The following is a 24,845-nucleotide window of genomic DNA, read 5'->3' as shown; positions in this document are numbered from 1 at the left end:
ATCCATGAAGGATTTCATACTATTCCGTCACGAGAGTCCGTATCAGTTTCGCGCAGCTTGGAATATGAGAGAATTTTTGCACGACTTTGTACGACGGGTTGCCTTCGCCGAGGCAGACAGACACACGTATAAATGCCAATGTTTAGTATTAGTGGATGGAACGTTTTAATAATTGAATAACTTTTCATGGTGGAAGTTTTAATAAGCGTATCGCAGAGGACAGATTAAATAAATGATTGAAATAGTAATAAGTACGATGGCGACGATAAAAGTGTTATGCAAATCTAAATTCAACGACGGTATTCGTTTTCGCTTTGACCACGGAGTTCTATTTAACTCCTCGTGAAAATGTCTGCTCATCGATCTTCCGTATCGGAAAATAATTTTCATCGTAGGGCTATTAGAACCGAGGGAGTGACTCGACGCTAATTAACATCCGTCGTATCGATCGAAAAACCCAGACGATTCCTCGTCAGTCTTAGTTATTACAAACACGATCCTATTAAAATTAAAATCCTTCGTTTGTACTTTTGCATTAAATATATTTTATCGTGTCAATTTAGTGAGACGTTCAAGTCTCCATCGTCGGTACTCGTTTCTTCGTAAACAACGAGCCACATGCGTTTGGAAAGACGAGCTCTCCTCCCCGAGACCAGTTTTTCTTCAATGCCACAGCGGCTCGTCTCTTCATGAAGCAGTTTCTGCCGAACCAGACAATGGCTGCCTCGAGGGGCTCGTATTTCATTGATATTGCATCGTGAATTCCCGACCTAAATCACATTCTGATAGCCGGCCAGCCCCATACCGTTTCCAACCCTTCACGTCTACGTATTTTTGCTTTGTGTATCGCATCGCGAAATTATTCACGCTGCCTCGAGGAAACTCGCCAGATTTCCATTCCATCTGCATCTCCTTTAATATTCCATTCCGATCTCCTTAAGGGTCATTACGCATTTTTGGCCGACGTAAATCGCTTGTATTAAATGCATTTATAATAGAATATTAGAAATTGGCGTTTTTTTTTAAATTATGAACAGTGCTGAGAATTTTTATCGTTTTATAATACTTGTGGAAAAAATGTCCCTCGCGGTTTATCGGTGGAAAAAAGTGGAGAGTTTGCACACGTATCGGGGGAACGCGTACATCGTGTTTCACCTTGGTAGGAAACACGAAACTAGCCAGGGGTTAACCGCATCCTTTCCGCGGTCGCCCATTCAGCGTGATCCTACGTCACGCATAAAACACGCGGTCCGTCCTGTTGCATTCACCGTTTCCAACTGTGTACACGTTCATGTCCGGTTGGGAAATTAATCGAGAATCCTCCCCACGGAGATGTGACATTTATTTTACGGTAAAACCGTACAGAATTGATTGCAGTATTAATTAGGACCTCGATACGACTTTTTTTTACAACAGATTTCAATTTATTGCACAGCCTTGACACGCTCCGTGGGTCAAATCCCAAAAGAAATTTCCATATGCAAGAAATGCACTTTTGCAACTGACGCCAGGAGAATTCTTAATGCGTTTAATTCGAAGTTTCATGGATTTCCAACTTGATACCATCTTTGAATAAATACGCTCTTGAATTCGCTCGTGGGTGTCTACACGTAACTGACCCAGTTCGCCTCGGCCACGTATCTCACCGAAGGCCGAGGTGAGGATTCTTTGTCACCCAGGACACGGTAATAATTTTCTCGTCTTCACGGCCATTCCTCGTTTACGCTCGTTGTTTATCAAACATTTTAAATTGCAGACTTGACGAGAAGGAAGGAAGTTTGTATTCATATTTCGATGTCGAATCCCTTGGGGACAATTAAGTTCGGGAAAGATTTCCGGGGCGAAAGTGCTGCGATGACACTAGAGACGACGTAATGGAGCATGCCGGGTAAAGAGGGAGAATTCCGGCAGAAGATTTCTCGAGAGTCCTCGAACCCTGTGGCCCTCCTTCACAGATCGATGCGTCGAGCAACTCAGTTTCCTGTACACAGGAACCTTTGTACCTCCTCCAAACCCTTTTCTCGAAAAATCGTCCAATTCAGGAATTCAAGTGAAAGTCGATTTTATTCAATTCGAGTTTCTAATTAAATTTATAATCTCACAGAATTTGTGTTTAAGTTCGACGATTGTTTCTGTTCAATCGAATATCAGGCATCGAGTCTTGCGCAAGAAGACAGAAAGTATTAATGAAAAATCGCGAGTAATCGGAGAGGAAGATCTCTTCCGCTTTCTCTCTTCCCGATATACATTCTGTGGTTACGCATTTCTCGGGAATCGAGTTTCACGCGTAATTCCAGTGATCCGACGAGGAATAGGAGGTGGAGGAGGAAGAGGGTAAAAATCGGTTCTTTCGCAATTAGTCCTTTTCAGTCGTCGGTTCCGGTCGTCGACCTCGTTCGAATTTTTCCAAGTCGAGTGATCAACGAACGGTTCCAGTCAATTTGCAATCAGCAAAAGGAATTAGCGTTTGATTACAAAGGCTCCTGTGAAACGTAGGAATTTTCGCCACCTGGTTCGTTGCAAAAAGTAGAATTTTAAAACGGATTAGATTTGCCAATCGATCTCCAGAGAACAGACGAACGTTCATCTATGGAAGGGCGAGGGGGAACGTACAAAATGTGATACGAATACCTATGGCCAGGTGTGTTTTGCAAACGGGCCCACTCGTTCGTTTTAAAGAGGCACGTGGGCCCAGGTTACAATGCCCTCGTGGGCGTCGGCGAATTCCATCCAAGTCCCATCTGAATTTCTTTCATCGTACGCCCCTTTCTCTCCTCTCTTGCTAAATTTATCACGTTAATTACGATGTTAATCCGTTCTCGAAAATTTCGTTTAAAAATCTGGCGCCTTATCGCCGATCCGGTGAAAGTCGACCGGTTTATCGATCGACGAGAGGAGAGATAAGTGGTTTTTACGTAACGTTCATTATGCCAGTCGCGAGAGGTTCGTTACGAACCGCGTGCGGTACACGCGGAGGAGCTCGAGGGGTCGTCCTTTGGCCGTGCCGCGGCGCACAAAAGGGATTCGTCGCGAGCAATTACGCACGAATAGAATAATACGGATAACAAAGCGAAAACGAGCCCCGTGTCTTTGATGCACGCCTCGATTGACACACTACGTAGCCGCCCACGCATACACGCTCGACCGATGCCCGTCGCTTTGACGTAAAAGCGAAATTTCCACTTCTCTCTCGGTGGCCTTGATCGCTCCTCTCGTTTTCTCTCGACGACACTCGTTAGGCGAGCGAACTCCCCCGCTCGTTAAACACGCTCCACGTGAATCCATTGATCCAGTCGAGATTCTTTATTAGCCAGCAGGACGCTAATGCGATTTAAAACAATTCCTTCGGTAAAGTCGAGGTTCAACGAACCTGAATTATATTTTATTTATCGTCTTCGAATGGACGATGTTCCGATACGTTAATTATTGTCACCGAGTTTGCATCATTGAACGACACTCGCGGGGTCTCAGATCGTTCCGTGTTTCTGGCGTCGCCAGGATCTGCGGCGGAGATTGGTTTCTGTTAGGAACAGATTGTCCCGGCGAAGTGCTACACAGACGTATGTAGATCTTGGAGATTACTCCGGTCGGAACAGCCACTCCAATGAATAATGTCTTACACCTTAGAACAGCGTTCCTTTCAAATTCTCGTCTAAACGCTTCGGCCAGAGACGATGCATACTTTCTTGCATTCCTCATTTCTTGCATTCATTGTAATAAAAAATAATTGAAAAGATGAGGAAACGGAATGAACGCAGCTTGAATAATCTTGCAGGGACCGTGTAAAAGAGACACACCGTCTTCTGTGCATAATGAAACACGTCGACGACGGTCAGGATTTATTCCCTCTTTTATTTTCAAACGCCGGCGTATTAATTCGAACGCGGCACGCGGTACACGCGTGGCTTATTCATGTTCCTCTTCTCCTCCTTCTTCATTCCGTAACGGATATATGTACAATGTGCCTGACGGTGAATGGCGTTCGTTAGCCAACTGACGTTACGAAATGTTCTCTGTCTCATCCCATGAGACGGCCATCCATTCTCAATTCGCGAATCTCTCCTCTTCTCCTCTCTTTTTAATCAAACGTTTGATTACCAGTGAAAGTATTATGAAGGAGAGTTATATTGCGTAAACATTCAGACGCTGAATGAATCGAACGCGCAGATGATTTTTAATATCTATTTAATATTGTTATTTAATATCATTTTCTAATTGTTATTAATCAGACAAACTGTTGTATTGAATATCGTTTCATTACACAAAGCGTTCTGTTCAATCATTCTAGGATAGTATCGATGAATGCGTGAATTTTGCACGAAATCGTGTGTGACAATTAATGGAGGAATCGCGTCGACGTGCAGCTGCTGCGTCTCTCCTCAGACCGGTTCCGGTGACGTGAGGCAGCCGGTGTTTATCGACTATCAAGATTTATGCTAATTTCGCGATATCGAACAGTGATACATCGCCCGTACACTTTGCCAGGAATTCCTCGCGTTTATTTCTTATTTTCCTATCAAACGGTTGAAAATCCACTGAGTAGTCTGAAAAACAGGTGAATAGAGTTGGTATATAGAGGCGATAAATTCTCGTGTTTCTTCCAATGTAATTCGTCAGAGGAATCGTTGGAAACAGAGCGAAGGCACGTGTACATGACGCTTGCGAAGTGCATCCACCCACGCCCCGGGACTCTTCTAGTAGGCACACGACGACTCGCGTGCCATGTATTTCCTTTCGAAGAATAAAAGCTTGCCTACGTCCGCTCGTGCTGCACATGCCGGGGGAACCGGTCCAGATGCACCGGATTTCTCTCGTGCATACCAGCTGCCGTCTTATGTATCTAACAAAGTATTTCCTTCCGCAAATAATCTACAATAGCACACACACACACACACTCTCATTTGCCTAGATTCTCGCATTTCAAGAATCAATGTTTAAAGGGTGAAAGAAATGTTGTAATTCTCTCGTAACGGAAAGAGCAAACGTAGTAACTCTTGTGTACCGAAATCCGTCTATTTGCCGAGTAAATCCTGGCAACCGTGGCTCGGTTCTTGTTTCGTAGGATATCAAATGCCCGAAGGAAGAAGGAAATCGTGGGGCACAGCTGTCGCGTGCCCGAACATCTGCCCTTACCTGACTCCTCCGCTGTTCCTCTTATTATCTCGCGGTTCATCCTTTCAACGTTCGCCACCTGCCATTGGGAATTTTATACGCCCGCAAGGTGAGCCATAGTGAAACTCTACGAACCTTTAAATTTTCATTCCTTGTTGATGATAAAAATATAAATCGTAGGTGGAATCTGTCGATGAGAAATTTGTTATCGATAGCAGATTGCGGAGGCATTCGTTTAGGGAATTTCGATAACGCCCTCAGATACCATCGATCCGGGCTATCTAACAAGGTCAGTGAACCTCCTTGACCATTATAGAGGACGCCGAGTATCGATTCGCAGCCCGCCTCTCGGCTATTCCTAATAAATGATACAAGTTAGCGTAGGCCAGGAATATCATTCACGTGCCAAAGCTTTAGAAATTGGTTGCCATTTTCGATTTCCAGATACGTAAATGCACAACGGAATATAAAAAATCGTTGTAAAAATTCGACGAATGAAAATCGTACAGCCGCCCGCCTACTGGATTTACTCGACGGGCCAAGAGTGCGTTGACTGGCGACGTTCGAATTGCATTTGCATGGCTAATTCGTTGTAAGAGGGAAATGGCACCGTCGTCAGGAAGTCGTACGAAACGTACGGATAAAATAGGATAGGAAATCGTCGTCGTCGTCGTCGTCGTGAATTTCATCTCATTGTTGCCTAGCAATTGTTCCAATTAAATATTGAAATGAGTAATCTACACGATGTCTCGTTGGAACCATAGCTAAAAATTGGAAGTCCATCGATGCTGTTTTGACCTAATCGCAGAACGCGAGATGAACGATAAGTGTGCCGAGTCCTGTACGCAAAGAAAACTGCGGCATCATTCATATAAATTGTACGCCATTGATTCTCTTCTCGTTTCCCTTCGTAATCGCTCTGGCCAAAGGCACGAGGTATGTCGGTCACGTATCCGTCATTATTATTCGTCGTTCGCCAGCATCCGTTCACCGAACCAATAATGGTTTAGTTGCTTGCATCGTTTTTAATTGCAAGTTCCTTCATCCCTCAGATCACTTCTATCTCTTCTCGTCTACACTTTGATGCTCGCACCACATAAAATCGTATCTTGTTTAGTTCTTTATCGCTCCCCGGGGCATGGTTCGTCGTATCGATTCAACACGACCCGATATACACGACAGATCGATGCTGTTTAATCTCGTCGGTCAGCTTTTAGTCGAATAGTGTCAGGTAATTCGTCGTCAATTATTTGGACGGCAGTCGGAATCCGTGGAGCAAAAAGAGTCTCGATTAGGACGATTCCTCCCAGGGAAACGTGACAGAGGATTTTAATCTGTATGGAGAATAATTCGAGACTGCTCTTTCGAAGTTTCGCATCGAGGTCGAGGTCAAAGTATCGAGATTAATAGAGAAGTGCACCTCGATTTACACGTCGACCCTTTAACGCGTCACTCCGGGGGTGAACAACGGCTCGATGATCGATCAATGAAAAACGAAACGACTCTTAAATGAACGTCGACCACTCTCCACGGTATTATTATTCCCGTGCATTGAATTCTCGTCGAATTCACGTTTTCGATCAATTCTATTGTTCCCATGTGGACGTACAGAAGAAATAGTTTAACAGGATTTCTGTTTACAAAGTCCGGTCCGTTTGGTTTCATGCAATTTTCTTTCTGATTCAGTTTAGTCAGTGAAAAAGAACTGGAGAGCTGCGATCTAAAACCCTTTTTGGACTCGTTAATTCCCGAAGGGCGATGACTCCTCTGATGAATTCTAAACGAACGCTTTTGATTATTCGATCCTTCGACCGATCAGTCGTCTATCTTCTGTAAATAAACGACGCTGGTTGAATGAAATCGATGGAGCGGTCTTAAAAAAGAGTGCATCTGCACCGGGGAGACGTTTCCGAGAAGCGGAAGGTGGTTCCGTGTGAACGTGGCCTTAGATGAAGAGGCAGGTCGCCCGACGACGACGAAGGAATTCGCTCGGGGTTTCTTGCTTTATTTTTCATTATCCTTTCATACCTGCCTCTCCTTCCTTCCTGTCGTCGTCTACACGGTAGCCGGGCTCTTCTTCGTCGTCGTCGTCGCGGCGCCGTTTGCCTTTTCTTCCCTGACAATGACCTTCCACGAACTCCTCCTCCGAAGAAGAAGACGTACAATTTTCCTACTCTCTCTAATTTCCAATCGCAGCTCCAAGAATATTTCGTCGTTTCTCTTTTATTAAGATTAATAAGAAACGATATTTTATTTATTTATCGGAATTTCTCATAAACTTCCTTTAATAAAGAATATTTGATCGACGGAATTTAAGCAATTTTCGGGGGAAATCCTGAGAGGAAAAATCGAGGATTTACAGCGAGAAGATTTTCCACGAGAACACAGAGTCTGAACGATCTATAGATCTTTTTTTTCAGAAAACAGGAAGCGTAATAATTTGTTGGACGTAATTAAATTTGAAAACGTTTCATTTTACATCTGTTTCCATTTGTCCTAATTGGAAATTCCGACCGGGTAATTAACGTCCCGCGGCAACGTACGTTCCGTCGACGGAAAAAAACAGTTTTTATACGAAGAGAATCGCAGCAGTGGATAGTTTGTTCTTTTTCGGTGGAATTAAAAATAGACGTGCCGGTGCATATGCATGCGAAGAGGAGGCGAACACTTGTTAAGTGTCATTGTTGGTGCGTGCCGCACGATTCGGATTGTTCAGGTATTATTGAAAGCCCGGCACGATTGCCGCACGTCGTCATGAATATGAATCGGCAAATAGGATTGCGCTTTACACGCGAAAACGCATCGGCTCCTATCAATCCCGGTTTGCTCTTTCTTCGTGCATCGATTAAAAATAAAAACGGCAATAATTCAGTCGGTTCTATTCTTAAAATCGATGCTCGTTGGAACCATTCCAAAACTGAGTAAAAAAAGAAATACTGGTTTACCTGGAACCACCATTTCGCCTCTCGTCCTTTTTTTTTTCGTTACCCAGAAAACGGGTGGACCGTGAAATAAACTTTTCGCGATATTCCGGAAATTATTGACACGAGCGCAACGCGGATAAATAAAGTCGCCACGACGTCAGACGCCGTGAAATTAAAACCAGAAAATATCTTTTTTAAGTAAGTAAAAAAAAAAAATCAGAAAACATCTTTTTTAAGTAAGTAAAAATAAAAAACCAGACGATTTTATGAGGTGTATCGATTTTAGGTCCGACTGGATGGAAACGGAAGTTTCAGACGACAACGGATCATATTAATTAGACGTTGCGATACTTGAAATTGTAACTCAATAGCCGTGTACCGGAGAGGGTCACGTCGTCCTCGTATCAGCTTTCACGGGAACGCATTCAGACTCGGGAAGAGTTAAAATTGCACCGACGATACTACTAACGCAGTTCGCGTCTCCTGAGAAAATGAATTACTTCATCTTTCATGGTCATTCATGATTCGATGTTAAAACGAACGTCGATCTGCACGTTACGTGGCTCGTATCCAATTAGCCGACGCTCTACTTTCCGATCTCGATTACTCCGATTCGAGTACACACATCGCCCGCGGAAGAGATGAATAAAAAAAGCAACTGAGACCACGCGGGGAATGTGTGCCACGGTGATTCGACGTCGTTAGAAAGTATGACTCATTATCGAAAGCACGTGCATTAAATCTTGTTACGTCAAAGAGGTTTCTTAACCGGGAAAAATTAATAAGATTGCATGGGAATCGAGATTATGCGAAATTTATTTAGGATATCATTAGAATCGTGATTTCTTAGTAAGAAAACATTCGGCGTGAAATAACATCGAATCTCGGAATTGCTTGTTTCCCGTTTTCAAAAGCTCGCAAAAATTGAGTAAATATTTTCCCCGAAGTCTGTGTTGTTCCCTTGGAATTTTCATACTCCGTACCCATACTCTGTTCTACGTCAGTCGTGATTCAGTCTGCGTCGATCTCGTTTTGAAACAATGAAAAATTCTGCCCGGTGCATGAACTCTCTATATTTAAAATCCGAAAGAATCAGAACAGACGTTTGCCTCCACTCGTTCGACAATAAAAGCGTTCTGTTAGACGAGGGAAGTCGCGAAACCAGTTCGGCCAACGCGAGCCTAAGGCGATTAATACGATTGTTAATTTTCCCCATCGATTCAAAAGGACCCTTGGCCAAAATCGCGAAAAATCGAAGAACATTTATATATAGAATTTATAACAAAATGACAGGACGTGTCTCGACATTGAAATCGATTTAGATGTCGACTTGTAAGAAATGTATGACCTTTGACACGGTCACTCGTCGATGAAAATCCGATTAGATCTCGCAGTGAATTATTACAGGACTCGTGAACGGGGGGTTGGTAGTGTGTAATAAACGGGAAGGGTGAAAGGTCTCCTCGCGTGATTTACACGGTCTCGTAGATAATCGGCCTCCCGATGTCGATACATCGTTGGCCAATGATCTACGACTGACAATACACAATCCAGGCTCTGTCCATGAAGGAAAAGGCGTACAACGAACGGTTTATAAAATATCCGTTTAATTCGTTTGCCTTAGAAAATATTTAAGAGACAAGACAGATAAGAGCGAGCATAGAAAGTGGAATGAATGAATGAACTCTGAACCGTCTCGTGACTCGAGAAACGTGAAAAACGTGGAGAAAAATCATCTGGGGATCACGGTTCACGTGACACTCGCGGTTTGACGAGCGAGCCATCGGGACGATGGTTTATCGGTGTATCTACGATCCGTCGAACGGGTCAGCCAGTGAAAGCATCGTGGGAATTTGATTTGAGCTCGCGTGCCCCGACGGCAAGCGTTTTAACTGTGAACGTTCACCTCGGCACGATTAACGCCATTAACGTCCGACTTTGTCAGCTTTCCCAGGTACCGGCCACCAACGATCCCATAGACAAGCTCGTTATCTAAGTTTTTTCCCTGGGACGCAATTTATTTAACCACCGCAAAATTATATCACGTCCCGTTACTTTCGACAATTTTATCAAATTCGAATTTATTATGCAGCTCATTAAATAAATGTTGCTGATAAAGAAAGGCTGAAGACGCATTCGAATATTAGCATGTTCGGTCGGTTTTCGCGTGGAAAGTGCAAGGAACTCGGTCAATATTGCCAAGGCTGTGAAACGAAACTCTAGATAAACATCTCCCCCGCAAACTACACGAGTTTCTACTTATAATTATCTCGATTGTTTAGACGTGACACGCCTTTTCCCTCCGACGTTAATTAAATCAATCATCGACCGAACCTTCGTTTTAATTACTGTCTATGAACGGTAAATTTATACGTGAGAGATCTGACTTTAAAATCGAACAGAGAAACGGTAATAACTCGGTCGATTCTATTTGGGAACGTAGAGACGAAGTAGGTCGTTTAATCAAATTCTCGATACTTTTTTTTCTTTTATTAAACGAATGAATAAAATGGGACGATTTGATTTCAGCAATAACAAGAGTGGCAGCTGGCAACGCGGACAGAATTCGCAGAGGTCGAGCCCGAGTCGACTTCACCACACGCAGGAAACAGCCACGCCTCACACGGCTCCCGTTTCCGTGAGTAGATCCAAATACGTGTACATACTTTCCGGAAATTGGATCGTTGCTTTCGGTTTTATCGTCACACCCACGATTTTGTTCCGCTATAAAATATAATATGCAACCTTATTATTAATTATACTGCTTTTGTATTTTTATCATAGACTCCATATTTACGTCGTTCCCATTCTTGACCTTTCCGGTCGCGGCCTGGACAACGAAAAGGGGTAGTATCGATCATGAACGAGGCGCGTGATCGTCCCGGAAAGGCCAAGTCCCATCGCGGCGCGTTTGCGTCCGTGGGAGATCCATTAAGGTGCCCCGGTATGGGCGCCGCGCTCGGAAGAAACTCGCGTCTTCGATTTCCAATCCGAGGAATCTCGCCGGACGTTTCCGCTCTGACAGGCGCGAGCAGCATTCCCTAGGAATCTCCGGCTTGCTTTTCGAACACCGAACGCTATGCATACTCGGCATTCGCGAGATTCTCCGATTCCTCTCACGAATCTTAGACACGTCTCAGTTATGATACTCTCTTTATTTAAATAGACTAGTCTTCGGGTACTGCGGATTCATTCGTCTCGAGCGATTAACAATTGTTATGACAATCTATAATGAGTGAGGAACTGAATTAGTATAAATTTTATGATTACTCCTGTTTCGGGGTAGAAGGAAATTGTATACGACCTTTTTTCAAGGTAATAGTATCATCTACAACTTTTACGTGAAGCATTCTTCGATATTTTGAGGAAAAAAAAATTTTCGATTTTTTTGAGATTTTTCCTAAGGGGTACCCCTTCAAATTCTGCGAAAATTTCGTTTTTTGTGAATAACTCCTAAACCCTTAGAGATACGAGAAAATTGCATAGGACCTTTCTTGTAGATCTCGTCGTCCCCTACAAAATGGTTCCAAAAATACCCCTCTAAGTCCAACCGTTTGGAAGTTATCGTCAAAAAACGAAATTTTTTTCCAAAAGTTGGCTGATTCGACGGTGGAATGGTCGGATTTTGTCAACATCAATAAAATGGCAAATAATCATACGTAACTCGTTAAATACTTAAAGTAGAAGAAAAATACATAGAATCTTTCTTGTAGAGGACTTCAATACCTACAATTTCTGTATAATAAACTTTTTGCTAATTTGCAAATAAACATGCAATTATGCAATTTCCTTCTATTTCGAATAATTAAGTAGGAAAAATCGTGATTCTGGAAATCGTCTTTTCGCCTCGATAGAACAAATAATTAATTGTTTATGTCGAACCTGTTTACCTCTGGGAAAAACAGGTGAAACGGTGAGTTCCTTTCGGTAGAGTAAGCAAACTGAATGGCTAATCGAGGAACGGGGGTTCGTTCGATTTCGCTCGCGAAATCGCGTGCACGGTCGAATAATTCGGCGGCAGCGTCCAATTATTATCGATGCCCACGACAGAGCAGTTAGTCGACAGGTTTGTGGGTTAAAGTTTGCGCCTCGGGTCGCATGCAAATGTTTAATCGAGGCCTGAAAAGATCGCGACGAAAGAAAACAAGTCTATAACGATTTTAAAACTCCAGTAAATTTATTTATCTTTTTTTCTAGTTTCCTCGTATCTCTTTGATCAGTTCCTGTACTCATATCCCGCCTGTGTTCGTCTTCCGGTTTTGCCAACACGCAGGGTGGCTACGTCCGATGGCATCGATTCCGCCCCGGTCTTAATTAAAAGTTTTAATTAAAAGTTAGCATGTGCCTCGGTCTGTAAAATATTTTTCCGCGGTTCTTATTCGCTCGAGATCAGACGGAATGCCTACTCTTAATTGAAAAATTTGCAATTTTTTAACCGTGGTGGATGCTCGTATGGGGAACGATGTTTCCTCTCATTCTGGCCACTGGCTGCCACCCTCGCCAAATATTAGACTTAGCTTGCACACGTAAGCGACGACCCAGATAACATCTTGCAATCCAATTAACCGACTTTCCACCTGCGACTCTTAAAATCTTCTCCTTGTTTTCCTCAGGTTTACACTTGGTTCCATTTTTCTCATCGGCCAACGCTTCTTGTGCTTTTACGCTGACTTTATTAAATTTTATTATCTCCCTGTGAGCAAATAAAATTCGCTGGGAATGGCGTTTGACGTGGAGATCCATCGAGCGACGACCCGTGAAAAGGCAAACGGAAGTACAGAATCGTTGGTAATTAAAACAGGTCGGGAGACAATGGGATCGAGACGTTTCGGTTCGAGCCCTGGTGTGACAATGCCCCCGTGCAAGTGGCTCCTCGACCTCCCTTTGCGTGGACAGAGAGCCGTGGTCGAGTGCTTTAGAAAAATGAAAAGTTATGCTCCAGTCAGTCGATGCGTGGCTCGAATGTAATTCTATGAACCGGAACCGCGTCGTATTCCATTACGTGGGAACTCGTTTCGAGAAAAAGACCTGTTGGTCGAAAATTAGAAATACTTAAGCGCGTGTATTCTTATCTGTGTCTCGATAAGCCTGATAAAGAGCAGCGATCCATGGGAAAGAAGTAGAATATCGCAAGGCCATGGAGATCAATTATGATCCAGGGTGTGTAAAATGATTTCGTTTGCTTGCAGCCTCTGCACGATCAACGCTCGTATCTGAGCAAGGAGAGGAGACGGATTCCCGGGCTGAGCAAGGCGCAGAGGCGTATCAAAGCGTCCAGCACGCCGGCGCTCCTCGACCGCGATGTGGAAAGGTGAGCCTCGTCGATCATCTGTTCTCCCCTGGTTTCCTGGGTAACGGATTCTATCGACGAATCGCGCGACCAAATTAATTTGTACAAACGATCGTTCACCGAGGAAACATTTCTCAGTGACTCGTCCTGAACGGGAGAGTTGGAACGAACGGTGATTTCCACTTTGGTGGAGTTAAAAATAGAGAGAGCCGATCGGGTGGGCATAGATCAAAGGTCGATCGCGTTCCGTTTGAAGTGGCTCTCACCTCCGGCGACCTCCTGATCCCTTCGCGTCGGGGGTTGTTTGCCCGGTCGAGAATAAAGACGTTATGCACTCTCGCTCATGACCTGAGTTTCCATCGAGACTCTCTCTGCCTGGACGTTCGTCCGGTCGTTGCCCTAATTACCGAATGAATAGAAAATCCCTCGCGACGTACTCTTGAGTCTCGTCAAAGCGACGCCCGTCTATGCACTTCCGGTCTGTCTCGGCCACCAAACAACCCTCTAAATTTTTTATCAACGATCTTCTGCCCCACCGCAAATAGTCTTTCAAAAGGTCCAAGGCGAATCTGGACGACATCTGAAACTGAAGTCTAACACTGAAGTCTCTATCTCATCTTTCTCTTGCAAATAATCAAGCATTTGTGAAAGAAAGCTCGATGCGAAATTTAATTAAAAGTTTGATGTAAACCCCTTTTTTTTGCAAACGGATAGTTTTAAAATTTGTATACGGTTTAATTTGAAATTCGGTCTCGAGTTTTCCCTAGCGTGGATGTTTTCGAATTATTCTTTGATGCTGCACGTCTCCGACAAGAAAGAAACTTTGCTTTCGACTCCCACGCAAACTTCCTACTTTCCGACGTGTGAAAGAGCGACGAGTTTTCATCTCGTCTCCCAGAAAATTTGTTTAAAAACTGTGAATCGAAGGCACTCGTCTATCATTTTAATTTCGAAGATGAAACGGAGAAGTTGTTGAACGGGACGACACGATTCGTGTGAATCGCGGGACGATCGGCCTAAAAAAAGTCTGAACGAGAACAAAAGGCGACGCAGGATGGGGAGGGAGTATTAGCGAGGAATCCTCAAAGGCGCATCGAATTTGTGCAAGAGAAACGAGACGAGTAAAAATGGCAGCGATTAAAAGGACCCCGCGGCGGGCGGCTGTCGCTACAATGGACGAGCGTCGTCTTTTGTAGACACCGACGACGGGTGTCTCTCTTCCTCCCCCGTACGAATTCGGAGCAGCAACCCTCGTATACCTGACCGACCCTCGAAATCTGTTCTCGGAAGAGGTGCATAGACCTCGTGTGCACTCACACGTCCACGTGGGACACACGTGAGACCACCGGGTCCGGCCTTCCTGCCTTCAGTCGACCGTTGCCCGTCGCTCAATGCGCTCCTCTCAGACGTCGTTCTTCGCGTGCATCGAAACGTGGTCAGATTCTTGAACAAACGATATTAATAAACGACACGTTTTCTGATAAAAGAAAACGAATTACAAGCACCAAGGATATAATCGGTGGAACTTTGATTTCTCGATGACTGTTTTTATACTCAGGAAGGAGGATTTCCTTGAATATTCTTTAAGAGCTGAATGGGACACGCATACCCGTTGTGGTGGTCGTTCGCTTCCTGTCTAAAAGTGGTTGCAAGTGGTTCTTCGTGCCTCGAATACCGTCTCTGTTATCTCCCCTCGAAATCGTACGAGTAGAAAACATTTCAGTGCTAAACGATGTGACCAGTTTTCTTTAAAAATCACGCGTCGTCTCAAGAAATTAACTTTTAAACGCGAAATGTGTTTAAGTGTCTCCTGCGTAGAGTTTCACAGAACCAAGTTCAAGGACGTCGTCGTATAGTTATGCTAATTGCATTAGGAGTCTTCGGTTGCAAGAGGAACAAATGAGGCACGAGATGTGGTACGCCTCTTCGGTTTCAACAAATTGTTGTTCAATAAAATGTGCAAATATTCGTTTTAAACGTTTAACTAAAACAAATCTGAGGTTCTGGACTCGAAATGGCCAAACCGTTTCACTATTTTCAGTGGCGTAAATAAAATTCCTCTCGAAATCTTGCCAGTTTCCAGTGGATAATAATGATTCATTGCTGAATGAATTTTTTTAATCTCGATCATAATAAGCCATTGATTAAACGCATAATCGATCAGCTCGTTACGTACAAGCACGTCTGTTGAATCGTTGGACAATCGCTGCATTTTTTTAACCGAGATAAGAGAGCGAAGGCCGAGCCGATCGATTCTCCCGAGGAACATTGATTAATAAAAATTAATTTGTACGTTCGGTTTGTCTTTCAGTCGACAGTGGTCTGGGGACGAGGAGGACGAGGGCACGGGGCACGGGACGACGGAGCATCCGCTGGCGGAGGCGACGATTCCCTTGGTCTCTCGCCTTCAAGAGCAGCCCTCGAGTGGGAATATCGTGGCCACTTCCGGTGTACAGAATTCGCCACGTTCGAGCAGCCAATCCCAATCCCAGCAGGGCAGCGTCCTTCAGAAGTTTCGAAAGAGCTTCTCGTTGAGGTTCCACAAAAAGGGCAGCAAGGAGAGCAACGAGGGCGAGTGTCCGGTAGAAGATAACGAATCCGGTCCTCTCGACGAGGAGGAAGAGAGGGAATCGCAGCCCGTGACCGAACAGCACAAGGAGGACAACGGCAACGACCAGAAATTCAGGTACGCGCAATTCCTCGATTCGTGATTAGAAATAAATACTTGAAGTGAGTTTTGAGGAATTCTATCTGTCGCAGATTCGGTCCTCTGGTGTGGAGGAGCAGCAAGGAGAGGAAGAAAGGGAGTAAAGCTGCGAGGAACGCCAAGTGTAACAGCGGAGACAGTGGGATTCAGATCGAGGTGAGAACGAGATCGTCGATTAAAACGTAAAGTTTTCTTAAACGAAACTTTCACGAAGAAGTGCAATAGCGATCGAAAAACTTTTAGCCAGAGGTAGTATTTCCTGTTTATTCCACGATCCGTTCTCTGGGTTTGATTTGGTTCGCGACGATGGTTCGAAAAACGACCTGTCAGCCTCGAATAACCAAGTAAATTGTGAACGATATAGATGGTATCTGGTGGAGCGTTGACTGGGGGCGGTAGGGGTGGCGACAGCTCCGAGTCCCACGACACTGACGTCCAAGACGAGACGGACAGCCCGCCAACTCTTCGTAAGCGAGTCGACAAATCTCGACCCCAGTCCGAGCTCGTCAACCAGATACTGATCGACAAGTTTAAGGTAAACATCGTTCTTTGCGTGTCTACCATCCGCTATCTTCGTGAGCCAGGGTGCAACGTTCACGCTTACCATCAGGTCCACTCGAAGAAGAGTGTTTCAGGCATTTTAAACCAGTTTAAAAAATGAGCTTCTTTAAAAAGTATCTTTAAAATGGAAACACTCTCCTTTTTAAAAATCTCAGACTAATCCAGCTAACACACATCTGCTTTCAATAAATGTGCAGCGATTCGCAGCCAATGGATATTTAAATCGGTATTTAATGTATATGTGTGTACATGTTCAATCGTTAATAGCACTCGGTTGACGCAGCTTTGATTAATTTTATGCGCAATTTTAATCCACGTGTGCTCCTTCCCTTTGGTGTGATGATTTATAATTGCTGTCGAGAGCGTGGCATTGTAATCATTATCGTATGACTGTTTCCTCCGATACAATAACTCGCATTACTCACGGCTTAACCGCTGTAGTTCCTGACGCGTCGCCAGTGAACGCGTTGACCACGTGGAGAGGAAGTCGTGCTGCTAGTCACGATTTATGGGAAACGGTGCTTGAACTTTTTTCTTGATCATTAATCATACGAATTTCACTGGTACCGCTTATTATCGGTGTTTAATTCGCGTGGTTGGACGTGAAAGAGTCTCGCCGAATGACCGAGCAGTTTTCTACAAAGAGTCGTTTGTTGAACAACGGACGTGATACTTTTCAGGCGGATCTGCAGAGCCGCACGTCGAGGCACCAGCACGTACGGAGGACGAACAGCGACTTAGGAGGTCAGAGGTTGCTTCAATGGGACACGAGGTCTGGGTACAGCCACGCGCACAATTATCGTAGGATGCTGTCGACTCCGTCTCCGATCAAGACGAGGCCTCCCAGGCTGAGCCCGAGGCACTCCTCCCATGACATCGTTGCGCTCAGAAGGTGAGCACGAGGCGACTCCTTCTTTTACACCTCAAACGCCCTCATTCACTTTCCTTGCCGAAACGATTCGGAGCGATGAACTCGATCAGGCGCGATATCGATTAAACTTGACTAAAAGAGAGAGATTAAAAATCGGCCGTCTTTCTCTCGTTATCGCATCGCATATGGGACACGATTGGTGAAAGCCTCGATGACTCTGTAAAAAAACGTTGATCTCAACGAAAATTCATCGATCCAAACTGCAGCCAGTGTGTTGTTCACTGTCTGCGAACAGAAAATAATGAAATTCGATGAGATGAAAACGAACGATATTCGTTCCTTATTTTTGTTTGACTCGAGATGAATCATGGCATTATTCCATAAAAAAAAAACAAATTGAAAGATTGTCCCTGACGAAATTTAAATTCTTTATTCTCGAACCTTTCCAGTAAATCGAGGGAGAATAGTGGTAGGTAGACGGGTATTATAACAAACCACCTTCTTTTCAATTTTCCTCGTAAAAACAGTTGGTCTCTCACGCGTTTCAATATATCGAGTGGTTCTTCCGCTTGTTCAAATAACAGCATGTCGAATCTCGTCGTTTGAATCGAAGTCATTGATACTTCCGGATATCTCTCGTAAACGTAGAACCACTCTGTATACACGTGTACCTTGTCGTGTGTATATACATACATATATCTATATATATATATTACCTATCGTAATTCGTTGCTGAATGTTGTATCGATGCTTCTACGTAAACACAAAGCTTGTTGATCCTTCATACAAAAAATCTGACATATAATGAATCGAATTAATGATGATTTTATTCTGGTCCCAGTAACGCGAAAGGGAGGAGTTCCCGGACAAATCTGAGGCGTTCGCTCAGTCAGCCACTGGGTATCAATCAGCTGTCACCCCTGATGCGCACCAAAACTGCAGGTAAAAACGTAAACGGATCTCTTGGACTTCGACGTAGATCCGTTCTGTCTTCTCCCTTTCCTTCCAAGCAAACGAGTGATTATTACGTTTCGAATTCTGTCGACGACTCCGTCGTAGTCGTCGGATCTCGTTTCCTGCTTGTTCGCTTGGTAGTGAAATTACTGAGATTAGTTGCACACTGTTTGCACACGAGATAATCCGGTCTCTCCCTGTACCGCCGAGTGACTCGAGTCAGCATGCCACCCCTTCTGTATAAAAGAGATCTCGTAACGGAACGCACCCTGTAAAAAGAATTCTTAAAGCTCCTTGTATCACGTTGACACCTTGTAACGATCGCTTTACGCTTTTGAGCCACAGTAGAAATTGCAGAGAGCTTCGCAAAACATTAATGAAAATTAGACCGTCTGTCTTTGAAGTAGCAAGAGTTTCGCGAAGCTCTATGAGAGAAGTAATCATCCCCCTGTGAAACGTGATAAACGAACTTTTTAATCTTTGCTGCCGCCAAGCCTACGATGGACTACAGGGTGATATTTCGATTCTAAGATTTTTGAACCCTGAAACTTACTAATAAAAATTGCTCTGTGATGTATTGAAAGCGAGCCCAGATTTATTCTCGAACGTGCATTCTTCTCATGGTAATGACGAATGATTTGAATTTAATTCGAAGGCGCGAGGTTGCCCGGTGGCAACGTCCTGTCGGAGGACGAGCAGGACGGACGAGGCGGGACCTCTGACGACGAGATGATGTCCGACTCGGAATCTTCCATCGCTTCCTTGACGGACAGGAAGAAGTCTTTCGAGCAAACGATGGACGAGGAAGTGGTCATCTTAGCTGAAGCTGTTTGGGACCACGTCGCGATGGAGCCCGAGGAGCTGGCCTTCCGCGCCGGCGACGTGATCGAGGTTCTCGACAACATGGACAAGGACTGGTGGTGGGGCAGCTGCAGGGGAGAGCACGGCTGGTTCCCTGCTGCGTTCGTCAGAGTAAGCATCGTTTCTGTTACAAACATAATTCACAGAGATGATCTAATTTTTAATCATAACTCTGTACAGTTGCGCGTGAGCCAAGAAGACACGGTGGAGGACTGTCTGGCTGCGATGGCATCGGGCGGCGCGTCGAACTCTCAACTGAGAAGACGCACCAGCGTATCCCTTCTGTCGAACGAGCAAGTCAGAACGAGCGTAGTTCGAGAACTGGTGCAGACCGAGAGGGACTTCGTGAAGATTTTAAGGGACGTCGCGGAGGGCTACATAGCCGAGTGTCGACGGCGCACGGACATGTTCACCGAGGAGCAGATCGAAACTATTTTCATCAATCTCGAAGACCTGTTAGACTTCCAGTCGGAGTTTCTCAAAGATCTGGAAACGAGGATCGACTGGACCGCTCCGTACAAGAGCTGCGTCGGCGAATGCTTCCTGAATCATGTAAGATCTCTCGTTCCCCATCCATCTCCTCATCATCGTTCTCGGTCTCGTTAATCATCGGTCGTGATTGAAATCGTTTCAGAGAGCAGGATTTCGGATGTACTCGGAGTACTGCAACAGCCACCCGATGGCCACGGTCACTCTGCAAGAGCTGTACCAGCACAATCGTTACAACAAATTCTTCGAAGCTTGTAGATTAATGCGGGGACTGATAGAAATTCCTCTGGACGGTTACTTGCTGACTCCGGTGCAGCGGATATGCAAGTATCCTCTTCAATTAGCGGAGCTGCTGAAATACACGAAATCGGACCATCCGGATTATCACAAGATTCAGGAAGCTCTCGAAGCGATGCGAGACGTCGCGGTTCTGATCAACGAGAGGAAGAGGCGGATGGAGAGCCTCGAGAAGCTGGCCGCGTGGCAGCTGAGGGTCGAAGGTTGGGAGGTACGTAATTCATTCATCGTTTATTCGTTCTGTATTATTATTAACGGTTTTTAATTACAGGGCGAAGATCTGATCGAAGTGTCGTCGCAGCTGATCTACCAGGGCGAAGCCGTCAGGGTCACCACTGGCATGTGGACGAACAACATAATTCTTTTCCTGTTCGATCATCAATTAGTTTACTGTAAAAAGGACATCCTCAAGCGGAACACGTACGTGTACAAAGGCAGGATTTATCTCGACACCAGCGAGGTGATCGACGTTCCCGATGGGAAAGGTACGAATCTAGAAATACACGTACGTCGATCCTACGTCTAATCATTTCCTCGCGTTTGCAGATCACCAATTGGGGGTGACGGTGCGGCACTGTTTGAAGGTGTACAGCTGCGTGCGAGATAAATGGTTGCTGTTCTGCTGTCGAACGGCGGAAGAGAAGCGTCGATGGCTCGCAGCGATGGCCGAGGAACGGAGGCTGGTCGCCCAGGACAGAAACGACGGATTAGAATTCCCCGCCGCGGCTAGACAGTTGGCAAGGCTCGCGGCCACCAGACAGCAGAATCGGCCGCCGATCAAACCTCGCAGTGAGTACATCGTTCGTACTTTCATCAGTGGACGTCGTCGCCAGACGAATAAACGGTTCGATCGAATTGCAGACAAGACTTACAAGAGAGAATCGGTCTACGAGATGACGACGATGATCGGTCAGCCCACGACGAACTCGTTAGGACGTAAAGTCGGCACTTGGTTCACGTTCGGGAGCAGTAAGAAAGGTACTCGACTTCAGCCGTCCTGAGACAGGCCCACCTTCGTCCCATACATCGACTTGTAAACTCCTGGCGCGAAGCGCTCCGCGCGGAATGCGAAAGCGGAATCGTCCCGCGGACGGAAACGGAGGAGCGCATCGCGCGTCGTGTATGGAACGAAGGTCCACGTCGTCTACCTTGGAAAGATCCGTCGATGTTCCATCGATCCGAGCAGTCTCGTTTATTATATATAGTTTAAAAAACACGTACAGTTCGATAAAAGTGACGCGTGTCACTTTGCATCGTCGATATTTATTTCACTGCCTCGCGAAACGATTCTTCTGATCACGGAGCGACAAGGTATCATCGATTATTTCGAATTCTTGTAAAAAAGGAGGAAAGGCGACGGTATGAAAGTTGTGTATAAAAATTAGGAGAGCGAACGCACCTAACGCGTTGTTAGCATGTAAACGTATCGTGTAAAGCTGATGTGTACGTATATATAGCGAGGTACTGCAGAGAAAGTACTAGTCAACTTTTATCGTGAGTAAAAGGACGGTGATAAATTTTCGAGCGAGTATTAAATTAGTGGCGTTTTATAATGGTAATAAAGACTGACTTAGCCCCGCTTATGCACCGGAGATGATCGAGCTAACACTGAGAGAAAGTTTGTTAAACACAATTATTATTCGTAGTTGACTCTTAAGCGTATTCCTGGTTCGACGAGCATTTAGATTCTCTTAGAACGCCACGTGAAACTTCTCTCTATCTCTATTTCTCTGTATCTCTCTCAGTGAAACTGAACGGTGTCTCCGGTTTGGAATAATCGAGCGTCTCGCGGAGGACGGAAGGTATCAGAAGTTTGAGCATATCAAGGGGTATTTTCTAGTAGACATCGAGATCTCTCTTTAAGCGAATTTGTGTACCTTTCGCGTTCTGCGAGTCCTTGAACCGGAGACACCGTTCGTCGAGGGGATGAAGAATCTTAAACATCCTTCTACTGCCTAAAGTTATCGAGTCATTCGTATACTCATCATAGTTTGTACGACGGTCTTCGTGAATAATGGCGCGACAGTATTAATAGCAGGTATCACTGAACGTGTAAATACTCGCATATCAAGTCTGTTTTCTACTGCTGTCCTGGCAGAGTGTCTACGTGCGAGAGCAAAGAATCGTCTGAGATATCCTTCAGGTTTTTCTACTCTTGTACAGAAAGCTAAAGGAGAGACGGAGGGAACCTGAGCGTTTTTGTATGCTAGAACGTTGCACCGCCGATTCAATTAACATTTTTCGAGGGACGTGAAAGTTTTTCGACACTGCCAATATGTTAATTTGTTTTAACGCTTTAACGATCGTTTCGTTGGCGAGAATCGAGTTGGAGGGACATCGTTTCTGTATTTAATATAACGACGAGGACAATATGACGAGGTGAACGAGGGCATGATTCCTAATATACAGAGAACCATCGATTGTCTGTAGCTCGGCAGCGACGCGTTCGTCGTTCAGTTGGAGAGTTATTTTTATAGAACGAATTCGTTTGTTCTTCTTAAGCGTCGCTACGTAAGGGCAGTCGTTAATGGCCAATGTGATTAAAATTAAGGAGAGGAGCACGAAGTACCGATGATGTACATCCCATCAACTTCTGTAAATCGCAGACGGAGCGACGACACGGATCCATTCGCTTTTGTTCACTTCTGTGAGAAAGTCGAAAGCCAGTTTCCTTTGGACTAACGTGTCGTCGCTACGAACTGATCTTCTGCACAAACGTCGTGACGTGCTTTCAAGCAATAATATTATTAGGCGTTGATAACGGTTTAGGCTGTTCCGTATATATGTAAACGCATATATTTTCCCTCGGTGCGCGTCGACGTGCACGCGGGGCGTTCCGAGGAAACCAGACACGATAACTGCTTCGTTTCGTGTAAATAATTAGACATTAACTCGTAAACTGTAAATACGATCTAGAACCTCGTTAGGAAACTTGAACATGTTCTAGCCATTTAACTGAAAATCTCGATTGAACGATGTTTTTGTATATTTGTATATCTAATTTAATGATTTAAAATAATTAATAAATTACACCTTTCGCTCTCGTTCGTTATATAAATAGTTTATATTGTTTTAAGATATGTACAGTTGAAGTTACACCGACAGATTTACCATTGTTTTCGATACAAATATATATTCAGTTATACGTGTAAATAAACATTTTACAATTGCTAGATCATCAGTTCATTGCACGAAAAGATTTGTATCCTACGAGCTCTCGTTTTTACAAGATAACAACAAACACTAGCTTTTAAATAAAGAGAATTATGACCCTCCCGATTAGGTGCCGAGTATGCAACGCGGTTTCGCCAGCTGAGCCTTTAGTTCTGCGTTCTCCTTCCTCAGCTGATTCACCACTTGCCTCAGGGTCTTCGCTTCCTCTGATAACTGCGCGTTCTCATCCAACCTCTGCGATAAGCTCTCCTTCACGTCCTTTAATTCTGTGATGTACTGGCAAGCCCTCGCCAAGATTCCTCCTTTACTCTGTTAAATGTTTTTGTTAATTCTGTTGTATGTAAAATGTTTCCTTGTAGGGGAATTACGGAGGGAACAAAGGTTCTCTCTGAACCGAGCACAGCAAAGAATGCGAGAATTCATGTTCGTCGCATTCAATGCTCGTTGCATCCTGTTATTTATTAATTACCTGTAATTCGAAATTAGTCTTCATGTCTCCCTCCACTGTCGGGGTTTGTTCGCATTCCGGCAACAGTTTCCCCAATTTGGAGATCCAATTATTAATTTTATCCCTCCGGCGTCTCTCGACCTCGTTGTGCGTCACTCTCCTCCTCTCGTCTCTCTGCAAACCGGAGATCGTTTAAATAAATTCTGTCGCTGATAGAATCTTGATTAAATTTAGTGTACTGCTTTTAACAATGCGTAGCTATTAAAGAATGATTTCTATATAATCTTTGGGGGTTATTAAGAGAACTTTTAATATCCGATTGTAGAGTACTTTGAACCATGCGAACTGAGATCTTTTAGAGTTCACTTAGTAGTCATCCTGGGTCTCTAAAAATTGAACTAGGTCTCTTGCACAGCTTTAGCAGTACACTAAATTTAAATAAAGCTTGTTAACTTGTATTATCGACAGATACCGTCTATCATTCGCCTGTTACCTTTTTAATGTTAGTAAGTATGCTCTGTGGATTTTCTATCTGCAGTTTAACGCGTGGTGCAACGTTCCTCGTTTTAGACTCGGTGGCAACTTCGTTACGATTACTTAAGACATAAAATTGGGCATTTATGGGCGATGTTAGGACTTGTACGGTATTGTTTATAGGAGTGTTTATAGAATCGGTCTGCTGGCTCTCGCCGACTTGCACCACACGATACGCAACTGCGTTTTCATTCCTGTTCACTTCGCAGATCTGATATTGTATATTTTCCTCCTCGTTAACGGCCTCTATCTCGTTGCCGCATTCGATTATCTCTGCCTCTTCTAAAACCACATCAACATTTTCATTCCCGTCGACACTGCAATATAAAGTCTTTAGTAACCAAGAAATTGTTTCCCGTGTCGTGATTCTTGATCCTCGTCGCGTGACGACGGTCGTTTATCGAGGTCGAAGGAGAATGACGATAACGTACCTTTCTTCCATTCGTTTTAATTGGTTTAAAACTTCCATTTCAATTTATAAATCGAGTCTCCTTCGACTCTTCAATTCATCTCTACGTCAGAGATGGTCAGAGATACTTACACGCGTTGATACTGCGAGGGTTCGAGAGGCGCGGGACGGGGTATTTCCATAGAGATAATATAACGTTGTTCCATCTAGCGGA

The 24,845-nt window shown here is 44.5% G+C and overlaps 2 protein-coding genes across 7 annotated transcripts in view; one reads left to right on the top strand and one right to left on the bottom strand.

Moving 5' to 3' along the window:
- The window catches only part of RhoGEF3 (Rho guanine nucleotide exchange factor 3), a 51,018-nt gene extending 27,905 nt beyond the window's left edge, over positions 1 to 23,113 (top strand). For 5 of the 6 annotated variants that reach the window (XM_026813517.1, XM_026813516.1, XM_026813519.1 and 2 more), the window contains 13 exons: positions 10,566 to 10,674; positions 13,226 to 13,347; positions 15,638 to 16,012; positions 16,087 to 16,189; positions 16,398 to 16,568; positions 17,275 to 17,486; positions 18,307 to 18,407; positions 19,075 to 19,391; positions 19,461 to 19,832; positions 19,915 to 20,277; positions 20,338 to 20,551; positions 20,613 to 20,855; positions 20,928 to 23,113. In XM_026813517.1, coding sequence (XP_026669318.1) covers positions 10,566 to 10,674; positions 13,226 to 13,347; positions 15,638 to 16,012; positions 16,087 to 16,189; positions 16,398 to 16,568; positions 17,275 to 17,486; positions 18,307 to 18,407; positions 19,075 to 19,391; positions 19,461 to 19,832; positions 19,915 to 20,277; positions 20,338 to 20,551; positions 20,613 to 20,855; positions 20,928 to 21,067 — 2,842 coding nt within the window. In that variant the 3' untranslated portion in view covers positions 21,068 to 23,113. The remainder of the gene's footprint in view (positions 1 to 10,565; positions 10,675 to 13,225; positions 13,348 to 15,637; positions 16,013 to 16,086; positions 16,190 to 16,397; positions 16,569 to 17,274; positions 17,487 to 18,306; positions 18,408 to 19,074; positions 19,392 to 19,460; positions 19,833 to 19,914; positions 20,278 to 20,337; positions 20,552 to 20,612; positions 20,856 to 20,927) is intronic. The other variant, XM_026813520.1, reaches the window with a different exon arrangement.
- Positions 23,112 to 24,801, bottom strand: LOC108624999 (upstream stimulatory factor 1). Its single transcript, XM_018024665.2, has 4 exons — positions 24,654 to 24,801; positions 24,182 to 24,539; positions 23,710 to 23,862; positions 23,112 to 23,549 (listed from the first exon to the last, which is right to left on the bottom strand). The coding sequence occupies exons 1-4, from the start codon at positions 24,689 to 24,691 to the stop codon at positions 23,346 to 23,348; spliced, it is 753 nt and encodes a 250-aa protein (XP_017880154.1). The 5' UTR covers positions 24,692 to 24,801; the 3' UTR covers positions 23,112 to 23,345.
- Between the last annotated feature and the right edge of the window lie 44 nt (positions 24,802 to 24,845).

This window comes from Ceratina calcarata, unplaced genomic scaffold (assembly GCF_001652005.2).
Source record: "Ceratina calcarata isolate Rehan_Ccalc_2016 unplaced genomic scaffold, ASM165200v1 scaffold337.2, whole genome shotgun sequence".
Classification (NCBI taxonomy): domain Eukaryota; kingdom Metazoa; phylum Arthropoda; class Insecta; order Hymenoptera; family Apidae; genus Ceratina; species Ceratina calcarata.
Note: the sequence above shows the minus strand (reverse complement) of the source record. Positions and strands in the feature narration are given on the sequence as shown.